The 21,614-nt window shown below is 33.0% G+C and overlaps 3 protein-coding genes across 3 annotated transcripts; 1 reads left to right on the top strand and 2 right to left on the bottom strand.

Annotated features, from left to right (window-relative positions):
* Window positions 1-9,621: 9,621 nt before the first annotated feature.
* On the bottom strand, window positions 9,622-12,532 carry LOC130728573 (uncharacterized). Its single transcript, XM_057580080.1, has 5 exons — window positions 11,942-12,532; window positions 11,357-11,495; window positions 11,086-11,147; window positions 10,687-10,825; window positions 9,622-10,172 (listed from the first exon to the last, which is right to left on the bottom strand). The coding sequence occupies exons 1-5, from the start codon at window positions 12,499-12,501 to the stop codon at window positions 10,044-10,046; spliced, it is 1,029 nt and encodes a 342-aa protein (XP_057436063.1). The 5' UTR covers window positions 12,502-12,532; the 3' UTR covers window positions 9,622-10,043.
* Window positions 12,533-14,578: 2,046 nt separating this feature from the next.
* Window positions 14,579-15,977, bottom strand: LOC130728574 (uncharacterized). The gene has a single exon (XM_057580081.1). The coding sequence runs from the start codon at window positions 15,346-15,348 to the stop codon at window positions 14,803-14,805; it is 546 nt and encodes a 181-aa protein (XP_057436064.1). The 5' UTR covers window positions 15,349-15,977; the 3' UTR covers window positions 14,579-14,802.
* A 617-nt stretch (window positions 15,978-16,594) lies between these two features.
* On the top strand, window positions 16,595-19,008 carry LOC130728572 (isoliquiritigenin 2'-O-methyltransferase-like). The gene is made up of 4 exons (XM_057580079.1): window positions 16,595-17,063; window positions 17,241-17,554; window positions 17,653-17,717; window positions 18,602-19,008. Exons 1-4 carry the CDS (start codon window positions 16,624-16,626, stop codon window positions 18,896-18,898), a joined length of 1,116 nt encoding a protein of 371 aa, XP_057436062.1. The 5' UTR covers window positions 16,595-16,623; the 3' UTR covers window positions 18,899-19,008.
* Window positions 19,009-21,614: the final 2,606 nt, after the last annotated feature.

The following is a 21,614-nucleotide window of genomic DNA, read 5'->3' as shown; positions in this document are numbered from 1 at the left end:
ATCTACATGAGAGGATTGTTCTCATGATTTACTTTATTTATCAAATAAAATCCAAGATTAATTGATATTTTTTTCATTCCGAAATTGTTCTCATGATTTACTTTGTTTTTCCTTTGTTTTACGAGTACAATTTTTTCCTTGACTTCAACACTTTGTCATGTGGGCTGAATCAAGCTTGATATATTTGACAATTTTGCATTTACCGGCGATTTATAATAATAATATACCCATATATTTCCAATGGTGCTTCTTTTCTTTGTCATCCTTTTACGGTCAAGATCCAAACAAGATTATATATAAAAAAGAACTTTAGTCAAATACCAAAAAAACTTTTTTACCATACATTTTTAAAAATAAAAATTATTTTTAATAGCCAATTTAAGTTAGTCTAATATCAATATCATTCATGTCAAATTATTGCTTTATACGAATTTTTTAAAAAAATTCCTTTTGAAATAAGTTCCATTTTTAAGATGAAAAAAAAAAACGTTTGAATAATTAATTACGAGAATCTCATTTTCCTTGGTTTTAAAATAGTTTCAAATTTTAAAATGATAAGAAAAGGTAAAAAAAAATTAATTACTTTTTAAATTCGGTAGCCAAGTTTTATACAAGGAAAAATATTTTCAAAATTAATTATTTATTTCCTTCAATTTCCTTATATAAATAACTTAATTATATTAATTTCCTTATTTAAAATCATAAAAGACATTAAATGTCTTATGGAATAAATGCTATTTTCGTATTTTTTAAATAAGGAAATTTAAAATAATTAAATATATTTTAATACATTGACTATTTATTAAAGGAAAATATTTTCGAAATTAAATATTTATTTTCTTCAATTTCCTTATATAAACCACATATTTATATTAATTTCCTTATTTAAAATCATTAAAAATATTAAATGCTTTATGGAATAGATGCTATTTTTAGTTTTTTTAAATAAGGAAATTAAATAATTAAATACATTTTAATGCATTGACTATTTATTTAAGACAAATATTTTCGAAATTAATTTTTTATTTAATTCAATTCTCTTTTATAAACCACTTAATTATATTAATTCTTTATTTAAAATCATAAAGGACATTAAATGCTTTAGGGAATAAATGCTATTTTCTTTTTTTTTTGAAATAAGGAAATTTAAAATAATTAAATAAATTTTAATGCATTGACTATTTATTTAAGGAAATATTTTCGAAATTAATTATTGATTTCCTTCAATTTTCTTAAATAAACTACTTAATTATATTAATTATATTAATTTCCTAATTTAACATCATAAAAGACATTAAATGCTTTATGAAATAAATGCTATTTTTCGTTTTTTTTAATAAGGAAATTCAAAATAATTAAATAAATTTTAATGCATTGACTATTTATTTTAGGAAAATATTTTAAAAATTAATTATTTATTTCCTTCAATTTCCTTATATTAACCACTCAATTATATTAATTTCCTTATTTAAAATTATAAAAGACATTAAATGCTTTACGAAATAAATGTTATTTTCGTTTTTTTTAAATAAGGAAATTTAAAATAATTAAATAAATTTTAATGCCTTAACTATTTATTTTAGGAAAATATTTTCAAAATTAATTATTTATTTCCTTCAATTTTCTTATATAAACCTTTAATTTTATTAATTTCCTTATTTAAAATCATAAAAGACATTAAATGATTTATGAAATAAATGTTATTTTCGTTTTTTTTTTAATAAGAAAATTTAAAATAATTAAATAAATTTAAATGCATTGACTATTTATTTATGAAAATATTTTCAAAATTAATTATTTATTTCCTTTTTTTTCTTATATAAAACACTTAATTATATTAATTTCCTTATTTAAAATCATAAAAGACATTAAATGCTTTATGGAATAAATGCTATTTTCATTTTTTTTTACTATTTCCTTATATAAAACATTTAATTACGTGAAACACGTTTTCTTTATTTTAAAATAATTTCCATTTTCAAACTGAAAAAAAAAACAGTTAAATAATTAATTACGTATTAAATAATCAATTTCCTTATATAAAAAAATTAATGACATGAATCCCCTTTTCCTTGGTTGTAAATAATTTCAAATTTTAAATTATAAAAAAAAGTTAAAAATATTTAAAATTTTTTTAAATTCGGTAGCTAAGTCTTATGTTAGGAAATTAATTTTCAAAATTAATTATTTATTTCCTTCAATTTCCTTATATAAATTACTTAATTATATTAATTTCATTATATAAAATCATAAAAGACATTAAATGCTTTATGGAATCTAACTCAACTTTCGGGATGATACTTGGTTCCATCAAATTAATGATTTTTCCATAAGTCGCTCACCCTACTCTTTTATCCGATTACCCCATGTCTTAAATCTAGATGTCGGCTACAACTGTTTAATCGGTGAGATTTTTTAATTCTTTTTTTCTTTTATGTTTACATTTATTCTATATTTTTTCTGATTTTTAAAAATTATTGATGTAATTGGAGTTTTAACTAAAGTTGGAAGAGTTCAAGAATACAATGTTCACGGAAATGTCGAGAAGATCGTTCAATTTGAGCTTTCTGCAGTAGGGAAACCGTATTGGCCTTGATGTGAAAAATAATTTCAATCTTTTTTTTTTAGACCGAAAAGTCTAATGTATTCCATTATTTGATTTTGTAGAGCCAAAATAAAATGTGCTTTGATAATGAACTTTGTAGACGAATACATTGATTTCGTCTCCACTGATCGTGCACACGGAGCAGTGGCTTTGATTCCGCTTGGGAAAGTAAAGACGCACCCAGGTATATTGCGTGTACAATTTTTCATTGCCAAATTAGTGTTTTCAAATTTACTATTTAGTTATTTCTTAATTTATAAAATATATGTTGTTCATCGATGTAGGCACTACTGATAGATATATAGCTGCAATATTTGGTCCAACCAGAATTTTTTATCGAGCAGCTATTTGAAGAAAATTTAATGGTGAAGTAACGCTCTCAGATCGCTGTCTTCACCTTAACAGAATGAAGACCCAATTGTCTTCATAAATTCCAGCAAATTTAGCATTTGAGTTGTAGTGAAATTTTGATGAACTTTGTTTCTGTTCTTCACTATGATAAATCTAATTCCTTTGTCAGTACTATTATGATGAACTTTGTTTCTGTTCTTCATTTTTCTTTTTGATTTTTAGACATTGATAAAAACAATGATTAGTATAGCTCAATCATTTTTTATAAAAACAATACATAGTCACACATTTAATATTTTTTCTATATTAAATTTTAGTTAATTAATAATAACACGCATTTCCTATTTTTAAAATTCAAAATGTTAAATCAAGGTCTTTATCAAACTTTAATTTATAGAAAAAAAAATTATTTTAATTCTTGAATGTTTTTTACTATTGTTTATTAAAAAGGGAAACAACATTATTGTAATTCCATTACAATTAATTCTGTAACCAGTTTAAAAAAAAAGTGTAACAAAAAAAAATTACATTCAAGAAGGTAGTTAACTGTAAAAAAAATTGACGTTCGTTTTAATGCGTAACAAAATTAATTCCGATCATTTGTTACAAATATTACAAATTTACTACATTATTAAGTAGTTACATTGAATTAATTACATTGACAAGTAACTTCAGTCTAATGGGAAGTCTCTAAAAGAATTTACATGTTTCCGAAATTATCCAATTCACAACCTAAATAATTCTGAATTTTATGAAATTTGTATAACGGTAAAATTTATGAGGCGTCACAAATTTACATAAATTAGTCAAATGTGATTGCCAGATTTTAGTTTTGACGACATTATTTAATTTGCTTAGCCATTCTATTTTATGTTGTTGTTATTATTGGTTTTCTTTATACGTTTTGCTTCTTTACTAATTGTTCAAAAATATTGTTGAACAATCGTATTGAAACATATTACACTGCGAATTTAATAATAAATAAATAAATTAAAGGAGTGATTAAAAATCATAATTTCTCACATTACAAATTAATAAACGCATTCCTACATTTACTTTTATTCCTTAAATAATCACGCGCATTTATGTGTTTTTGTATTTAAAAATTAAAATTTAAATAAACGTATTTTTTAACTTTAATTTGTAGAAAAAAAATTATTTAATGCTTGACTTTTTTTTAAGAATTTGATTACTAAACTTTAGAAAATAAAATTTCTAAAATATTAATTACTTATAATTTCATTCAAGGGCGTACTCCTGTTCAAAAAAAAAAAGAAATAACATAACTATAATAAAATTATAATTTAATTAATGTTTAAATGCATAAAAAATTGAATAACCATCACTTATTATAAATATTTCAAATTTATTGCATTAATAACTAGATATTCTAAAATAAATACAAAAGAACAAAAGAGTTTAACAGTATTAATTACGTTCAATTATTTTTATAATGAATCCGTTAAAGTTTATCATTAATTCAGTTGACTAATCTTTAAAAATTCATGACAAATTTTATTTTATTTCCTTAATTACAATGATTTCATTAGATTTTTGTTTTGAAAACACAATGATTTAATTATATACTTTAATTAATGCTTAAACGTGAAATTAGTCATGCATTTAATGATTTTTTACTGCATTAACTTTTAGTCAATTAAAAATCACTCGCATTTATAATTTTTAACATTTAAAAATTAAAATTTTAAAAAAGGTATTTTTCAACCTTTATTGGTACAAAAAAAAACTTGATTTAGTGCTTGACTTTTTTTTGTTAACAATTTGATTATTAAACTTTATAAAATAAAATAAAATTTATTTTATTGCAGTTACTCCCCTGTTACTAAAAAAAACTACTTAACTACAAAGAAATTATAATGTAATTAAGTTTTAATGGGTAAAAATAGTAATACCATCATTTATTCCAAATTTATTACATTAATTACGAAATATTGTAAAATAAATTAAAAATAGCAAAATAGTTTAACTGCATTAATTACGTTCAATTATTTTTAGAATGAATCCGTAAAAGTTTTTCATTAATTCGGTTGACTTATCTTTAAAAATTCATGACAAAATTTATTTTATTTCCTTAATTACAATGATTTAATTATATCATTTAAGTTACGTTAACAATAAAATTATTAGTCACGCATTTAATGATTTTTTTCTGCAATAACTTTTAGTCAATATATAATCAAGCGCATTTATAATATCTAGCATTTAAAAAAGTAAAATTTAAATAAAGGTATTTTTCAACATTTAATGCGTAAAAAAACCATATTTATTAAAAATATACCTAATTTATAGCCTTAATAACGCGATAAAGTACATTAAATTCAAAATAATAAAATAGTCTAACTCCATTAATTACATTCAATTATTTTTAACAAATATTCCTTAAAAATATCTTTCCTTAAAACCGTTGACTACTATGTAGGAAAATCGAATAAAAATAGTCTTAGTGCATCTAGGCATATCTACAAGATACACTTGCAAAGTAGGACAAGGATGGTTCGATATAATAAAGACGTGTTTCCTATACGTGATCTGATATTTGACAACGTGCATGAAATTCTAAATCCTGACTTTGATGAGCGGTTCTTAGTTGGAATGTAAATACCTTCATTTAAATAACTTCAAATACATCAACATTTCCATGTATTGACATTACCATTAAACAGATGTTATGGGAGAAGTAATGCACATCGGATATTACAACGAATTTGAGCGGAACGGAGTCCATACGCAAAGCAGAGACATTGAAATTGAATCTCAAGGGTAAATTTGCTTTTATCAATAACAAATTAGTATTATTAATTTCTATAAATTCCTACGGAAGAAAGTTAACAACTTTTATTTAATTTTTTTCCAGCAAAAAAAATTAAATGTTTTTTATACGGCCAATTTGTCGACGAATTGGATGCCCTCCTAAATTCAAAAGACCACAAACATGTTGTTATTATCATATTGTTGGGAGTTGTAACAATTCATCAAGGTACATTTAATTATTTTGAACAACAAACAAACATAAACTTCTATATAATAAATCAACATGTTCAAACTTAAACTTACAATCGATCGCTAATTTTTTTCCAGGGGAATATAAACTAACTGCTGGGTTAAACTGCACTAAAGTAGTGTTCAATCCTGACATTCCACAAGCAGTGTCCTACAGAGAAATGTATGTATGCAATGTGGATTTCATATTACTTTGAACAAATTTATATGACAAATAACAACATAATTTTTGTTTCTTCGCAGATTATTTGAGTGTAACGCAGTTCATACTCAAGTAATGAACGTTGTTATTGAAAGATTAAACGTTACTGAAAAAGATGAGTTCCTGACGTTTTTCCCAAGCACAAATATTAAAAATTTGGTTACTTGCAGATCGGTATGTTCTCATCACTTTTAATTTAATTTATAAGACTTTTTTTTATTAAAAAAAACAGACATTGATTTTCACTCAATGTTTTAATTAGATAAAACAATTACTTATTATATTATTAACATAGTATTAATGAATAAATTATGAAATTAGTAAATAAACATTTAATATATTATGTTATTATATTTAAAAAATTACCGTTTTTTATCGCGAAGGTTATTATCTGATGAACAAAAAAGGCAAGAGATATTGGAAAAATGGAAAAGGTAAACATAGTCATGTCAAAAAAGGTACATTTTCATTGCTCACTTAATTCATAATATATTAATTTTTTCATTTTAATTTAAATTCAATGTAGACCGGGATCATGGAAGACCCCCACAAGAAATTGTAGATTTAGTGCACAAGGAATTTCTTTTCAAGGTTGAAGGGAAGGATAGATGCGGAAGGTGGTTTAAATCAGCATTTAACGTTTTGAAAATTTGCAAAGACCCATAAATAATTTCAAAATTCAAAACAAAGGTAAAATTTTAAACTCTTATTACTAAATAATGATTTTTTATATCTACATAATGAATTTTGATATTTTCGATTCAAATGTAAAATCTCTGATTGAGGTATTGGTCATCACTATTGTCAAATAGGTTTGTTTTAGACATTGGTCATCACTATTTCAAAATATGTTTGTTTTTGCAGACAATCACTGAAAGTGTTAAACGAAACACACCTCCACCTATAATTGAGGACTCCAACACACGTATTAAACGTCGTTCAGACGATGGATCCATAACAGAAGTTGTTGGAAGTAACGATGCAAAAATGTTCAAAAAGATCAAGTTTTCAAAGAATTAGTAGCATTTTCTCAAGATTGTTTACAAATAAAGAGCCTATGTGTTAAACTTTCACTTTTATGTCTTTACCCACGTTGAGAATGTGTTTTTTTTTTTGTAAATTGACCTCGGTGGTAACTTTCAAACATTTTGACATTTGTTTTTCGTATATTGACCATGTTACTAAAATATTCAATAAATCGTTTTGTATTTGCAAATCTTCGTGCATACGTCAATTTAAATGTGCTTTCGATCCTTAAACACATTACTTTGCAAAAAAAAAAACCTACACCACAAATGTGTAAAAAACGAAAAATAAACCAAATACCTATATAGAATAAATAAATAAAAGATATTAATTGATTAACAAAAATAAATAAAAAAATAAATCCAAAATTGAATTCTCCGTGCAAGGCACGGGTTAAAAACTAGTATAGTATGTTGAGAACAATATTGAGAAATTCATTATATCATATTATATAATTGAAAATGACAGGAAATACATAGCAATGGAAAACAAAAACAAAATAACGTCTTTAAACTTAAGAAATCTGGTTGTGTGATGTATATCACCCTTGGATTTTAATACTACACTTAAAATTAAATTTGTAATAAGTATATGCCCACTTTATGTGGTTGTCTAAATGACCCATGATAAAATTTGGGTTAAATAACCCATCATCTAATCACATCGGAGATAAATGAGTTGAAAATAAATTAATAAATAAAATATAGAAATTTCAACTCACTTATCTCCAATGTGATTGGATGATGGGTTATTTAAGGTTTATTTACTGTACACAAAGAAATACTTGTGCAAAGTTGCACAAACCTAGATTGACCTGTTATCACAAGTTACAACAAGTTAAATCATTTTTTTTAAAATGAAATTAATTAGTGTAAAATCATGAAATTAATTAGTGTTAAATCAAATTAATCTCTAATCTTTATTATTATCACCTGCCTCCTCTAACAATAAAATCCAGAAAAGAAGTGAAATTAAAGACAAAACATATAGTATTACACAACCCAGAAAGGAAACCAACCGCATTGCATTTACCATCTTCAACATCTACACCCTCAACCAACAACCCATTTCAATTGAAGACGACGAGGTCGAGGAGTTCATATCTGGTTTGATTCTGTCGATGGTGGGTCGGGATCATGGAGGTTCGGTGCGATAGATGGTTCAGATCTTCGCCAATTTGCAAATCGTCGTTATTCTTGCACTTGTTCTTGCGGTGAAGTTTCAGTGATTCAGGTACCTACCCCTTCCCCTTGAGCACGCGATGACGCTGTTGCAGGTGGTGAATCTCGCACACCTTCTTGTTCGCCATGACTATTTCTTCCCGTGAGAGGGGCTGTGGTGTGGCGGTGGTTGTTGTTCTTCAAGTGAAACATATCTGGTTTTATGCTCATCCCTCACTATACACTGAACATCTTTAAGTTGTCCAAATCGGGGTTGAGGCTTTGAGGGATGGAATTTTGATGGTGGTGGTTCGATGTGGGTTGAGAAAGGAGGAACTTTACATCTGAGTGTGCCACAGACTCAGATGTTGAGGCCAGATCTGAAGTTTTTCTCTTCCGATTTGGGTTGAAAAGCTTGAAGCTTTCACATTTTTTTCTCATCTTTGAGCTTTACTGTTGAACAAGGGCCAGAGATCTGAAGAAAAATACATCAACTTGGTGGTGGTTCAGCGGTGGTGGTGTGGTCTGGGTTTTGCTGTTACCCAATGATAAAAGAACATCTGTACTATTAACTTCATATCATTAATATCAAAATTTAATTAATTAACACCGTCAGTGCTTTACTCTTCTGTTTCCATTATCATAGTCATAGAAGGGGAACCACGGGCAAGTCACCACCATGTCCCCAAATTCAATGTCTCGAGAACTCAAAGGCCTTGTCGTCGCTATAGAGAGGGTAGATAAATTAGCACACATGTCGTTCTTTCATTTGAGAACAGCAATAACAGTACCTATTGTACTGTAGGTAAGTTTATGTTGATTTAGAAGATGAATAATGAAGAAGATGAAGAGTGAAGATGAATATCACGAGTGGAGTTTAGATGAAAGAAGAAGATTAAGGATGGTGATGACAGATTTAGACTTATTTAGATTTATTTTTTTATTTTACCTAATTTAAATTAAAAAAGGGGTGACCTGCTATTAAACTTGTGATAACAGGTGAACCTAGGTTTGTGTAACTTTACACAAGCATTTCTTTGTATACAGTAAATGAACTCTGTTATTTAACTCAAACTTTATCATTGGTCATTTAGACAACTCCACTTTATTGACAAAATCACTTTAGAATTATCTTTTCGAAAAAGGAAATACTATCAATCTGTATTGCCATGAAATGAAGCAAATACAATTTCCATGCCTTTTTTTTCATGAAAAAGGGAGCCCAAATAACGAGTATTATTCATTATTAATTGTAGTACAAGAATCAAAATTGCTGGATTCTTACTGATGAACTCAACATGTTTCTTTGGGAAAAAAAATACATTTTCATCTAGCTAGTGTCAAAATGTTTCAGACTAGGACAAGCACTAAAATCCTTGTCTTTTACAATCAGTTATACCCAGAAACTAAACAAAAATTTGCACTTCTTATGAAATCATTCTCAATTTATAAATAAATTGGGCTATTCTACAGTCAAAGCAGGAGCTTGGTATTCTATGGTAGGATCCCAACTGTTTGTCTATAAAGCCTCGTGCGCAAAGGTTAAGCTAATGCAATGTAGCAGCATTTGCTTCCCTAGTTTGTATGAATAATCAGTCACCAGATGCGATCTAGTTTCATGCCGTATCCTTGTCAAGAACATTCAAACATGCAGAAATTTAACTTCTTGTCATGGCTATTAGGTCAAAGTTGCTGCCTTGCGTTTGGCATAACCTTCAACAACATTAATGGCACTCTTGCTATGGCGCAGCAAGAACTCTGCAAGCAGAATTTGTCTTTCTTCTTCTGTCAGATCACCATGACGACCCTGCATATGTTATGGAAAAATCAGAGTCTACTAAACGTTAAACTGAAGAATTATAGAACCAGACTTGAGTTTAATGTGGTTGAACCAGACTTGTTCACTTCTTCATTTAGAGGCAATATATAAAAACAAAACAAAAGTGCTGCTCTGAATAACCACGGTACTTTTATACCTATTCCTATGATTCAGGGTAAATAAGTGATTTTGAGGTCGGATAAAATAATGATTTTTTTTTTTCAGAAATGAAACGATCTGATTATAATTATACAAAAGCACACTTTATTTTTCCTCCCATTTCAGTAGATTATTTTGAGAAACTCCATAAACTGCAAAAAAAAAATTGTAGATTCTGATTTTTCAAAATCTTATCGTAACATGACTCTTTTTTACTCAAATTAAATGAGTTAAGAGAAAAGGAAGACTACCATGGTACACTACAATTCAAAAAATATCAGATATAATATTCAGGTTGATATGTCCTTAGGTGCCAAATAAAGTGCGTGATTCAAATCCTTACCGTGCGAGATATTCTATCACAAACAGCATGGTGCATGAGGATTCCTGCTGCAACTGAAACATTGAAAGAATCCACCATCCCATTCATTGGAATACTGCAATGTAAATCTGACAATTCCAGAGCCTCATCACTAATACCCCTGCAAGAAGAAAATACATAAGAAATCTGAGCTGAAAAGTCAAACCCAAGTTACAAGAAGTACAAGTGTACAACTATTTGACATTTAATTCAGCATCAAGATCACATAGACATAGTTCATCCAGAATAAATTGACAATCAGCTCATATTTGCAGCTTCAAAAGTATTACTTGGGATTTTTCAAATTGAACCAAACCAACTTTACTAATAAGGCATCTATTAATTTATGGATAGACAAGAGATGAAAATAAAGGAAATAACCTATTTTCATTCCCGACTACTATTGCAGTTGGACGGGACCAGTCTAATTCATAAATAGAAACCTATAAAAAGTAAGAGAAGGTTAGTGAACTTCACTGCATGCCACTTGAGAATTTCAGACATTTTGCCTCCAGATTTATAATAACTAAAAACAAAATAGCAGTGCAAGTGCAACACTGAAAAACATTCATTTGCATGAATGAATACGATGCAGATTGCATACCATTTATCTGGATATGAACTAACAAAACATAGCAGAGACAAACAATACCGCATCCGTTCCCAAATGAGTTGTGGCAATTTGGTAACCACGTGACTTCAATATATCAAAACAACCCTTTGGAGAGTCCCACAGTTCAATATCCAACCATTTCTCCGCACCCATGCTCACATGGCGATTATCTTTATACCTACAGCAAGGAACCCAGCTTTCAGAGGCTGTCGATCATCGTGAAAAATGAAATTAATTACAATGCAATACTCCATCCAATAGTTTCAACAATGTCCACATAATTCAGTTCATAACTCAACATAATGCCTTAAAATGATTGTCAAATTTGAAAGAAGTCTCTTAAATTGATGCAAGTGATGATAACATCCACATTTTTTTTATAGGCAAATGTTAGTCGTTAGTAAATTAGTACAAATTATCCCTCCTCAGGGTCGAGCCATTCACCTACAATTACCCTTAACCCAACCATGTGAACTACCCATCCCCTTGATCAGTACATATTCCTCTAACATAAATTCAATGTTCTAATCCTTCATTACTAGTATAAACATCATAGAATTCTATTAAATTAGAAAAATTAAACACACTACTTCAAATTTTGTTTCACCTCAACAGTGTTAACACCTTTTGTTGGCGTCAGAAGACACAACATGAACGGACTGAACCCCAAGAGCATCAGCAGAGCGGAACGAAGCGGAGACATTGCCGAAGTCTCGAAGCCCTTCCACCACAAGGCAGAGAGAGTAGCTCCGGTTCCCAACAGCATTCCCGAACCTGAGCCTCCGCGGCTCAGAGATGCACGGAGCGAGAGCATCGATGACCTCAGTGCTGGTGAGGGTCGAACCGTCGCCGCAGCGGAAGCGGTCGAGGTAAGGGAACCAGCGAGGGTGAGGCTTGTGAGGGAGGAGAAGAGGCTTGCGGTCCATTTTCATGAGCGAGGAGACTCCCTCGGCGGTGGAGAGGAGGTGCTGCAATTGGGGTTCTTCTGGTTCTTCATCTTCGGTTGAGGAGGAATCGGAAGCAGGGACGGTTTGAGATGATGTGTGACAACATCTCCACGTGAGGCGGTGGTGGTGGCGGCGGAGCGAGGAGAGAGAAAGGACGGTGGCGGTGGGTGGCGGAGAGGGGAGAGATATGAAGGAGGAAGAGAGTGAAGCGCAGAGAAGGGTTTTGCAGGCACTCATCTCATCTGCACTTTTACATTGACCCAGTGCCTCCTTCTTTCATATATAGTTTGTCTTTTAGATGCATCAAACGGTGCCGTTTTGTTGAATGTACCCTCACTCATGCCATGCAACAGGTTAAAAAAAAAAAAAAGTTTAATTATATATAGGTAAAAAGTTTAACACAAAGTCGTTCTCTCAGGCGGGGAAGCTTAACACTGATGACAATTTTGATTCACCCAAGCAACTGATTGACTTTGGTGATCTTATTCGTAAATCGTAATGCATCTGCTTCTTGGTTAGGTGGTTTTTCTAGCTCCTCTATTGGGTCTTATGTGATCTCGACCGAGTTGATGATCATCAAACATGACCTACTCTTAACGTGAGAGTTGGGTTTTCTGCATGTTATTTGTGAGAGCGACTCGTTTGATGTTGTCCAGATGTTATATTCTTCTTTTCTCCCATTTGACGTCACATTTGAGAGCTTTGCTCGTGGAGATTGTTGACATTTCAACCTGTCTGTGGCGAGTTGGTTTCTAACATATCCCGCGTGAGGTCAATATGTGTAGTGACAAACTTGCTTTCTTGAGTTTATGCTTTCAATTTAGTCTCTGAATTGGTCCTCGCCTCGATTGAGTTAAATCCACTTCTTGTTCCAAATGGACATTGTTCTCTTATTTGTGTCTAGTTTGTTGCTTTCTTATTTTTAATTTCATTTATTCAAAAAAATCAATTTATAAATGTTTAAAATGAAAAAAAATGTAACTAATGCATGTGTTAAAAAAATTTAAATTGTTAATGCATACAAATCAAATCTAAAAAAATAAAATTAATTGATTTCGTAAGATATTCTTATATCCGACACTTATGAGACTAATTTCTTTAAGAATCAGAAATTATACTCCCTCCGTCCCTAATTATAAGCTAACATTGAGACTTTTTTTGTGTCACTAAATATAAGCTAACCTTGCAAAAGTTAATATTTCTTTCCATATTCACCCTTGCATTTATTGGTAGTGGAGCACCACCATTAGTAGTACAATGATGAAAAAGTATTATCATAAATAGGGGTAAACATAGAAAGTTGTACATTTTTTTTGAAAACCAATGCATCAATTAAGGCTTTCTTAATAAGTGTGATTTTTACAACTTTAGCTTATAATTAGGGACGGAGGGAGTATTAACTAGTAAGCATCTCCCAACATATATATTTTTCCATACGCGTCGCTCAAGTATGGAATCAAACTAAAAAGTTTTCATATCTTCTAAATTTATATATGGTGATCAGATTAAAAACTTAAAAATTACTAGAAATTTCTCTAGTAACTTGCCCCTTGAATTTAGTCTCATATTCATTTTTTTTAATAGTTTACAAATGGGGTTCTCTACGGTGCACCATATAAATAGTGATCTATCAGGCATTACTAAAAAGTAAAATATACATAATTTTTCAGAATGAATGACGATGGTCGGTAATGCTGAATGATAAAAGGTTTTTCTAGTTGTAATGTTTTTGACTTGATGCTTTAATATTCAATCGTAGCAACAACAAAAAAATTACAGATTTATCATCTTAAAAATTGTGTGAACATTAATTCCAACAACTAAAAATATTGATCTAAGCAGATAAAAAGATATTTGAATAAATTATTTTTATGATTTTTAATATAAATGAAACAGTAAAAGAAGGTTTACAAGGATAACAAAGAAGAAGATGTATTCAAAAATGCATTCATCTAATCCTATAATTTTTTCAACTCAAACACTCATGCACAAATTCATTCATTAATGATATCGAGAACCATCCGCCTAGCTATCCTTAGCCTAGGTGAACTTATCATATGGAATTCCTAGGCCTAATCCATTATAATCTAGAAGGTCCAAAAGGAACAGCATAGCTCAATTCACTCTCAAAGGCATCTCCAATGACTAATTTATCCTAAGACAAGGTATCTCGTGCTTGCGAATCTCTATTGTCACCCTTGAAATTAGTGAAAGTTATATTATCAATTAATTTGTTAGAGGCATGAAGCATAGAAAAAAACACCACACATAAAAGATTTTCATTTACATCAATTTTTTTTTTGATAAACAAAAGAATTGCATTTAAATTTAGCACAAGGGGTGCTAACCCAAATACAAGAGATGAGAAGAAACTAAAAAACAGAAAGCAAGGAAAACAGAACGCCCAACAACCTACAACAGAAACAAACAATCAGCCCTAGAAATACCCCACCCTCCCATACAAACGTTCACCCCATTAAAACCAGCCTAGAGAAACACCAGACAACATCCTACACCAGCAACAAGCCCCTGCAAAAATCACAAAGAGTCCAAGCAAGCCAATGGGGACAACTTCCATTCATAAAAAGAATTCTGGAAATTCACCCTCTTCGCCTTTATCCAATGCCAGGAACGAACTTGAATCAAGTCCAAAACCAAACCTGCATCCAGTTCCCCATTATCAAAAATTACTCTGTTACGCATCAGCCAAAGTGACCAACAAGTCGCCATCCAAACTGTCACCAAGGCCTCCCTCTTGGAACTGCACCTACCAAACACTGGAAACTGGACAAACAAAGCTTTAACTAGTGATGGTAAAGCTATGGACACCCCAAACCAACCAAGCACCATGCGCCAGATGGCCATGGAGAACGCACAAGTGCAAAACAAATGGTCACTCGTCTCGTCCTGAAGCTGACAAAAGGAGCAAGCCAGACTCTGGTCATCACGGATAACATGTCTTCGCCGCAAATTTGTCTTCGTTTGAACTCGATTGAGCATCAGACGCCAGACAAAAGATTTCACATTAGATGGTGCAAGGCTACTCCAAATTTGCTTAAAATCAACATCAGGAACCTCCTCCATTTCATTTACATCAATGAATGAGTTTACAAGAATCAAGTTACAACAATTTGAACACAAAAATGGAAAAGAAACATATACAAGAGATAGAGAAAGAAGAGATGAAACTCAAAAGAACGAAGATGAGTCCAGGGTCATAGAAACATTTCCAAGTCGTCCATGGCCTCCGAGAGGTTTTCAGGATCCTCTGATTGCTGCCACCATCATTTTAGAGCTTCACTCCTTCAATTACAGGCCCATGGGTCCCTCCTTCACGAAGTTGAAGGAGAATGGAAAGGATATGGAGAGATAGTTAAAAAAAATGAAGTTTTGACCCTTTCCGTAATGGTTGTTGTCGTAAAAACTGGGCTTAGTGCCTCTCACTGGCCGCTCAACGCCCCATATAAGGCATCGAGAGCTATGTTTTCTCCAGACCATGGTTTTCTTTCTCAACTTCCTTTGGGCGATTAGTACCTTTGAGTTTAGAAAATGACAATGGTTCTCATGATGAGTTTGCTGGAGGGGTAGAAGTTGACGTGGACAAGTGGGGTTAACGATGATGGCAGCCTATTCCTCCTTTTTTTTTTTTCTCCTTCTTCCTAAATTATGAGTTTCTTCTATACTCAAAATAGTGTTAGAATGTAATATAAAATCATTCATTTAGCCATTATCCTATAGCTTAAGCTTTTAAGATAATTTATTATTTATCATGGTATCAAAGTCTCTATGACTTAGCAATTTAGAGTTTTTTTTTATGCTTAGCGGTCTAGAGTTCGATCATTGCTTCTTTCACTCTACGTAACACTTATTACATTTTTTTGTTGTTATTATTACTATAATTATTTTATGGAAATTATTATTATTATTATTACATCTTTTCTTTCCTCACATAACATGAATACAGACCAAAAGTGTGGACCGATACCTTTTCTTAAAGAACAAAACTTACATTCAAGTTTCATTATTGATCATAAAGTTCTCTAATTATAATGAGACATGAACAATTTTTTCAAGCTAAAAAAAATCTCCATGAATGTGTGATTTATTATTAAAAAATATTCAAATTGACATTGTTTAATAATGTTTATCAATATTTGTTTTAATATAATAATTAATTAATTACAGTTTAGAACAACAAATTGCCCAAGAGTTATGCAAAAACTACACGTTACCCCTACGAAAAACAAAGGACAAAATGAATACCTACCAAACAAGATAATGAATTAACTATAATCTGCCTATAAAAAGCGAAGCAGCCCAAAACACACACACTACAAGCTTACAAATTAAGAATTAAACATGAATTCCAATTCCTCAGAGAAAGAGAACCATGTTGATAGCACTAACAGTGACACCCTCTCTGCCATGGTGCTTGGTATCAGTGTGGTTTTCCCTGCAGCCCTCAATGCAGCGATTGAGCTCAACCTGTTTGACATAATTTCCAAGGGAAGCTCCCCACAAAATGGTGGGTTCTTGTCAGCCTCTGAAATCGCTTCTGAGCTACCAACCCAACACCACCACCCTGATTTGCCAAACAGGCTCGAACGCGTGCTGCGATTGCTCGCGAGCCACTCTCTTCTCGCTGCTTCCACTCGCTCCGGTGAGGATGGTGCAGGTAGCGAGGTGAGAGTGTATGGGGTCTCACCTTCTGGTCAATATTTTGTCTCTGAAGGAAATCGTGATGGTTACCTTGCTTCATTCACATCGTTTCTTTGTCACCGTGAACTGTTTAGGGTATGGTAAGTGAGTAAGTGATGTTACAATGCTTAATTATTACGATGGAAAAAAGATGTGCCCATACTCAATAACACTCACACTATATAAATTGATTTTCTATATTTGGTTTCACAAAAAGAAGTAAAGACAATACAAGTAAATATGTTTTAAAATCGGTTTTGTGTGTGGCTATAATATAGGCAAAATTTTAAGGAAGCAATTATTGACCCCGAGATTGATCTATTCAAGAGAGTTCATGGAACATCAAAGTTCGACCACTTCGGAAAAGATCCAGAAATGAACAATGTATTTAACAGAGCTATGTCTGATATATGCTCATCACACATGAACAGAATAATTGAAATATACACAGGATTTGAGGGTATATCAACTTTGGTTGACGTAGCAGGTGGAAATGGACAAGGTCTCAAAATGATAATATCCAAATACCCTTCAATTAAAGGGGTTAATTTTGACCTTCCACAAGTGATTGAAAATTCACCAATACGTCCCGGTATTCCATCAATCTCTTGCGACAACTGATCTCTACATTTGTTAAGTTTTTTTTTGTTTGCATAATCTTCTATCCAAATATTTTCAAAATTCATTTAGGGATTGAGCATGTTGGAGGAAACATGTTTGAAAGTATTCCCAGAGGTGATGCCATAATGCTAAAGGTTAGTATATTAAACTTTTTTTTGACAATTATTAAACATTTATTACCTTATAGTAATAATTAATTTATATGTACTGAGAGTATAAATAGTTCTACTAGAGCTGTTAACATGAATTAGTTTGACCCATCCAGGTTGTAAAAAAAAACGAGTTGGGTTAGCCCGACTGACATTTTTACGAGACACAAAAAATTGGACCCGCTTGACCCGCCATGGGTTGACTTACAAGTTTTAGAAAAAAATTATTAAAAAAGGTAAAAATTAGAAAGAAAAAAATATTGAAAATATTATAAAAAAAATGAAAAATATCATAATCAATGAATAAATCGTAATCAAGTGTTGATAGACTTCTAATGCAAATACATCTAGAATGGAAGTAATGTGTTTCCTGTCAAAGAATAAATATATACAAAAAATTATATTCACTCTAGAAACACTAATATGCATAAAAAATTGAAGCGTGAAAGAATACCCATGTGTGACGTATGATATAATTGTCTACATTCTTTTTTGTTTTTGTTACAATTGTCTACATTCTAATCTAACTTAACACATTTTTTCAATAAAACAAAAAAAAAATTAACATTTGATGACCTGCAAGCTATAAGCCAAGCCAATCTGACTCGGAGTTTATACGAACTGAATTTTAACCAATTTAACCCATTAGCGAGTCGGGTTTGACACATAAGTTAATTAGAACTCAAATTGACAACGCGCTCTTAGTTTGACATTGATCAAGACATTCAATTATATCTCGTTGTGTTTTTTTTTGGTAGTTTATTATTTAAAATTATTTATGATGTGATAAAATTGTGATTCAATTATTGGTAACTTGATTAAAATGCTAACTATAAATGTTTTTGTGTCAAATGATATTGTTGTTGAAGGCTATATTGCATAATTGGTCAGACGAGAAATGCTTGGAAATTTTAAGCAATTGTCACAAAGCTTTGCCAACAAATGGAAAGGTTATTGTAGGGGAATTCATACTGCCAGAAGATCCAGAAACTACAAATGAACATAAATATGTTTCAATTCTTGATAACATCATGTTTATTACACCTGGTGGTAGGGAAAGGACTGAGAAACAACTTGAGTGTTTGGGCAAGCGCTCTGGATTTTCCAGGTTTCAAGTTGTTTGTCGCGCTTTCTCTGTTTTGGGAGTGATCGAGTTTCACAAATAGGCAACTCATATTAAAGAGTGTCATCGTATTGTAATTTCTTTGTTCATTATGTTATTTTTATTTGGGTTAAAAACTTTAATCGTCCCTGAACTTTGGACATCGTTTGAAAATCGTCCCTCGCCGGAAAATTATCTGAAAACCATCCCTAGACTATTGAAAACTAATTTGACCCGTCCCTCCGGCCACCATACCTCCGGCGAAGCCCTTATATAACAATCCTTGAACTTTGAGCGAAATCTGAAAACCGTCCCTCGCTGGAAAATTATTTGGAAACCGTCCCTGAACTATTAAAAACAAATTTGACCCATCCCTGAACTTTGAGCGAAATCTGAAAACCGTCCCTTTTTTATTTTTATTTTTTAAAATTAAAATTCCCTAATTTCTATGAATTAAATCTAAGACCCTTTAATCTAAGTCTGAATTCTCAATTTAACCACAAATCCCTTAATCTAACCCTAACTCATCTCAATTTAACCACAATTCCTCCTTCAGATATCTCTTTTCTTCTTCTTTCTTCATCTTCATCTACATCTCATTTCCTCCACCAACAACATCTTTTTCTTCTTCTTCTTCTTGTTAGAAAATGTTCTGGGAATGAACATTGAAGAGAGGTATAGTACCTAGAGGTAGAGGGATTGTGCTAAGAGAGAATGAGAGTGAGAGAGAGAGTGCTGAATTTCGAGTGTTATTTCATCAATGAACTAAATTAGCCCCGGAAAAGCCCACGTAACAACCGGATTCATTGGCGATGTGTGGGGTACAAATTGCCCATTCTACTGAGCACCGCTTTGGTAATCCAACTGGCCATTGGAACCCAAAGCACTTTGAGTCCCGAAATGGGACGATCACACCAAGGGTGGCGACCTACCGCTAGGGTGGTGACCACATGCCAAAGGGTGGCGACCAAACGCTATGGGTGGCGACCTGTAAGACTCAGTTTCTAGACACACAAAAGTCGCCAAAAGGGTGGCGACCTGACGCTAAGGGTGGCGACCTACCGCAAGAGGGTCGCGACCTACCGCAAGAGGATGGCGACCTACCGCTAAAGGGTCGCGACCTACCGCCAAAAATGAGGGTAGCGACCTACCGCAAAATGGTGGCAACCTACCGCAAGAGGGTCGCGACCTACCGCAAGAGGGTTGCGACCTACCGCCAAAGATGAGGGTAGCGACCTACCGCAAAATGGTGGCGGCCTTACGCTGAGAGTGGCGAGCAAGCCAAACTAATTTCTTATAAGGAAACAGGCTAAAGCAAGATGGTGATGGCGATGCGGCGAGTGAGGACACTCCTACTCCTCATGACTTGGACGGAGTCTGGTGGACTTGTGGACTCTGGCGAGAGAAGGAGCATGCGTGCTGGGCGGACCTTCTCCTAAGGACGATGCGGCGGCGACTTCGGCTTGAAGACACATTATGCTCTCATGCTTCGAGCTCGGTGTCTCGTGGACTGGTTGAATCCTTTCACCATATTAAGGGACTCGCCCCGGAAGCAACTTGATCCGTGAAGATGCTACGAGGGGCGGATGCGGGAGAGATTGGCGGGTCACCACGACTCCTTAATCTTGTAGGCGTTTGTACACCATCTTTCTAGGTCCCGCGTCAATGGGTGATTCATGTATTTGTGTATTTCCTTGCGCCTATTAGCGGTTTGTGTTTCATTCGCGCCATGTCGGCGACCTACACGCTTTATATATTCTTTGTTGATCCCGCCAAGTAGCGTGGTTAGGTGATCTTCTAGGCGGGGAAGCTATTGCAGCTAGAAGCTTGGGAATAGTTCCTGCGCGTTGGTCGGAACCGCCAGCCGAGGAACGCCGTACCAAGTGGAAAGTGGCAACGGGCGACCTGCTAGGGGAATCACAAGGGGACAGAGATTGGCGGTCACATTTTGAAGACACACTTCGCTCTCCTGCTTCGAGCTTGTGGACTTGCGGACCAAGGGCGACTAAAAAGTGTACGGCGGAAGCATTCCAACATGATTTACAAAATATCCAACGGCGATATAAAAGGCTATGGCGAAGGGTTACTTAAACATAGACGAATGGCGGAAAAGTACACTACAAGGTGACAGTAAAAGCTAAAGTAATGTTAAAATTACATTATTCATTGTTTTCTTTCTCCTGTTCTTCTTCTTCCTCTTCTTCTTCAGTCGCTGTCCAGAGGTGTTGGTCAATCAGGGGAGGATCGTCGGGACCAACCAGTCCTTCGGCGGTTATCTCTTTCATTACTCCCATGGCGCTAAAGTCAAAGTTCGGGTACAAATGTTGGGCCTGATCTTTGGCGAGGTAGAAACCGCGCTCGCGGTTGTCAAGCGCGATGTCAGCGGCTTGTTCCCTCGCCTCAGTGGCTTTGGCCTTCTCCATCGCCAGCTCGTCCTCTAGTCTTTTGATCTTTGCCAGTTGGGAAGCAATCTCAGCATCTTTCGTGGCGAGGGCCTCGGCATGAGTTTCGGTCGCTTTCTTGATCTCCTCGGACGTAGCCTGCATCACCGCCTCCATGTCAGACTTCGCCAAGGCCAAGGACTCCACAGACTTTTTCTCTTGCTCCGCCAACGCCTTCTTCACTAACTCCAGCTCAGCGCGCAGTATGGCAAGCTCTGACTCCTTAGCAATCAGCGCCTCGCCTCGTGCGATCAAGTCCTTCTCAGCTTGCTCTTTTTCCTTTTTGCAAGCTTGAAGGCTTGCATCAAGCTCATCTGCTTCTTCCTTCATCAGCGCCAG

Source organism: Lotus japonicus, chromosome 1, assembly GCF_012489685.1.
Source record: "Lotus japonicus ecotype B-129 chromosome 1, LjGifu_v1.2".
NCBI classification, from domain to species: Eukaryota; Viridiplantae; Streptophyta; class Magnoliopsida; order Fabales; family Fabaceae; genus Lotus; species Lotus japonicus.
Note: the sequence above shows the minus strand (reverse complement) of the source record. Positions and strands in the feature narration are given on the sequence as shown.

Coding starts and splice junctions, on each gene's coding strand:
- LOC130728573 (XM_057580080.1), bottom strand. CDS start 12,501: ATGAGTGCCTGCAAAACCCTTCTCTGCGCTTCACTCTCTTCCTCCTTC. Junction 11,496..11,941: donor TCTTCTGACGCCAACAAAAG/GTGTTAACACTG, acceptor TCCTTGCTGTAG/GTATAAAGATAATCGCCATG. Junction 10,826..11,085: donor GTAGTCGGGAATGAAAATAG/GTTATTTCCTTT, acceptor TTCTTCTTGCAG/GGGTATTAGTGATGAGGCTC.
- LOC130728574 (XM_057580081.1), bottom strand. CDS start 15,348: ATGGAGGAGGTTCCTGATGTTGATTTTAAGCAAATTTGGAGTAGCCTT.
- LOC130728572 (XM_057580079.1), top strand. CDS start 16,624: ATGAATTCCAATTCCTCAGAGAAAGAGAACCATGTTGATAGCACTAAC. Junction 17,064..17,240: donor CGTGAACTGTTTAGGGTATG/GTAAGTGAGTAA, acceptor GCTATAATATAG/GCAAAATTTTAAGGAAGCAA. Junction 17,718..18,601: donor GTGATGCCATAATGCTAAAG/GTTAGTATATTA, acceptor TTGTTGTTGAAG/GCTATATTGCATAATTGGTC.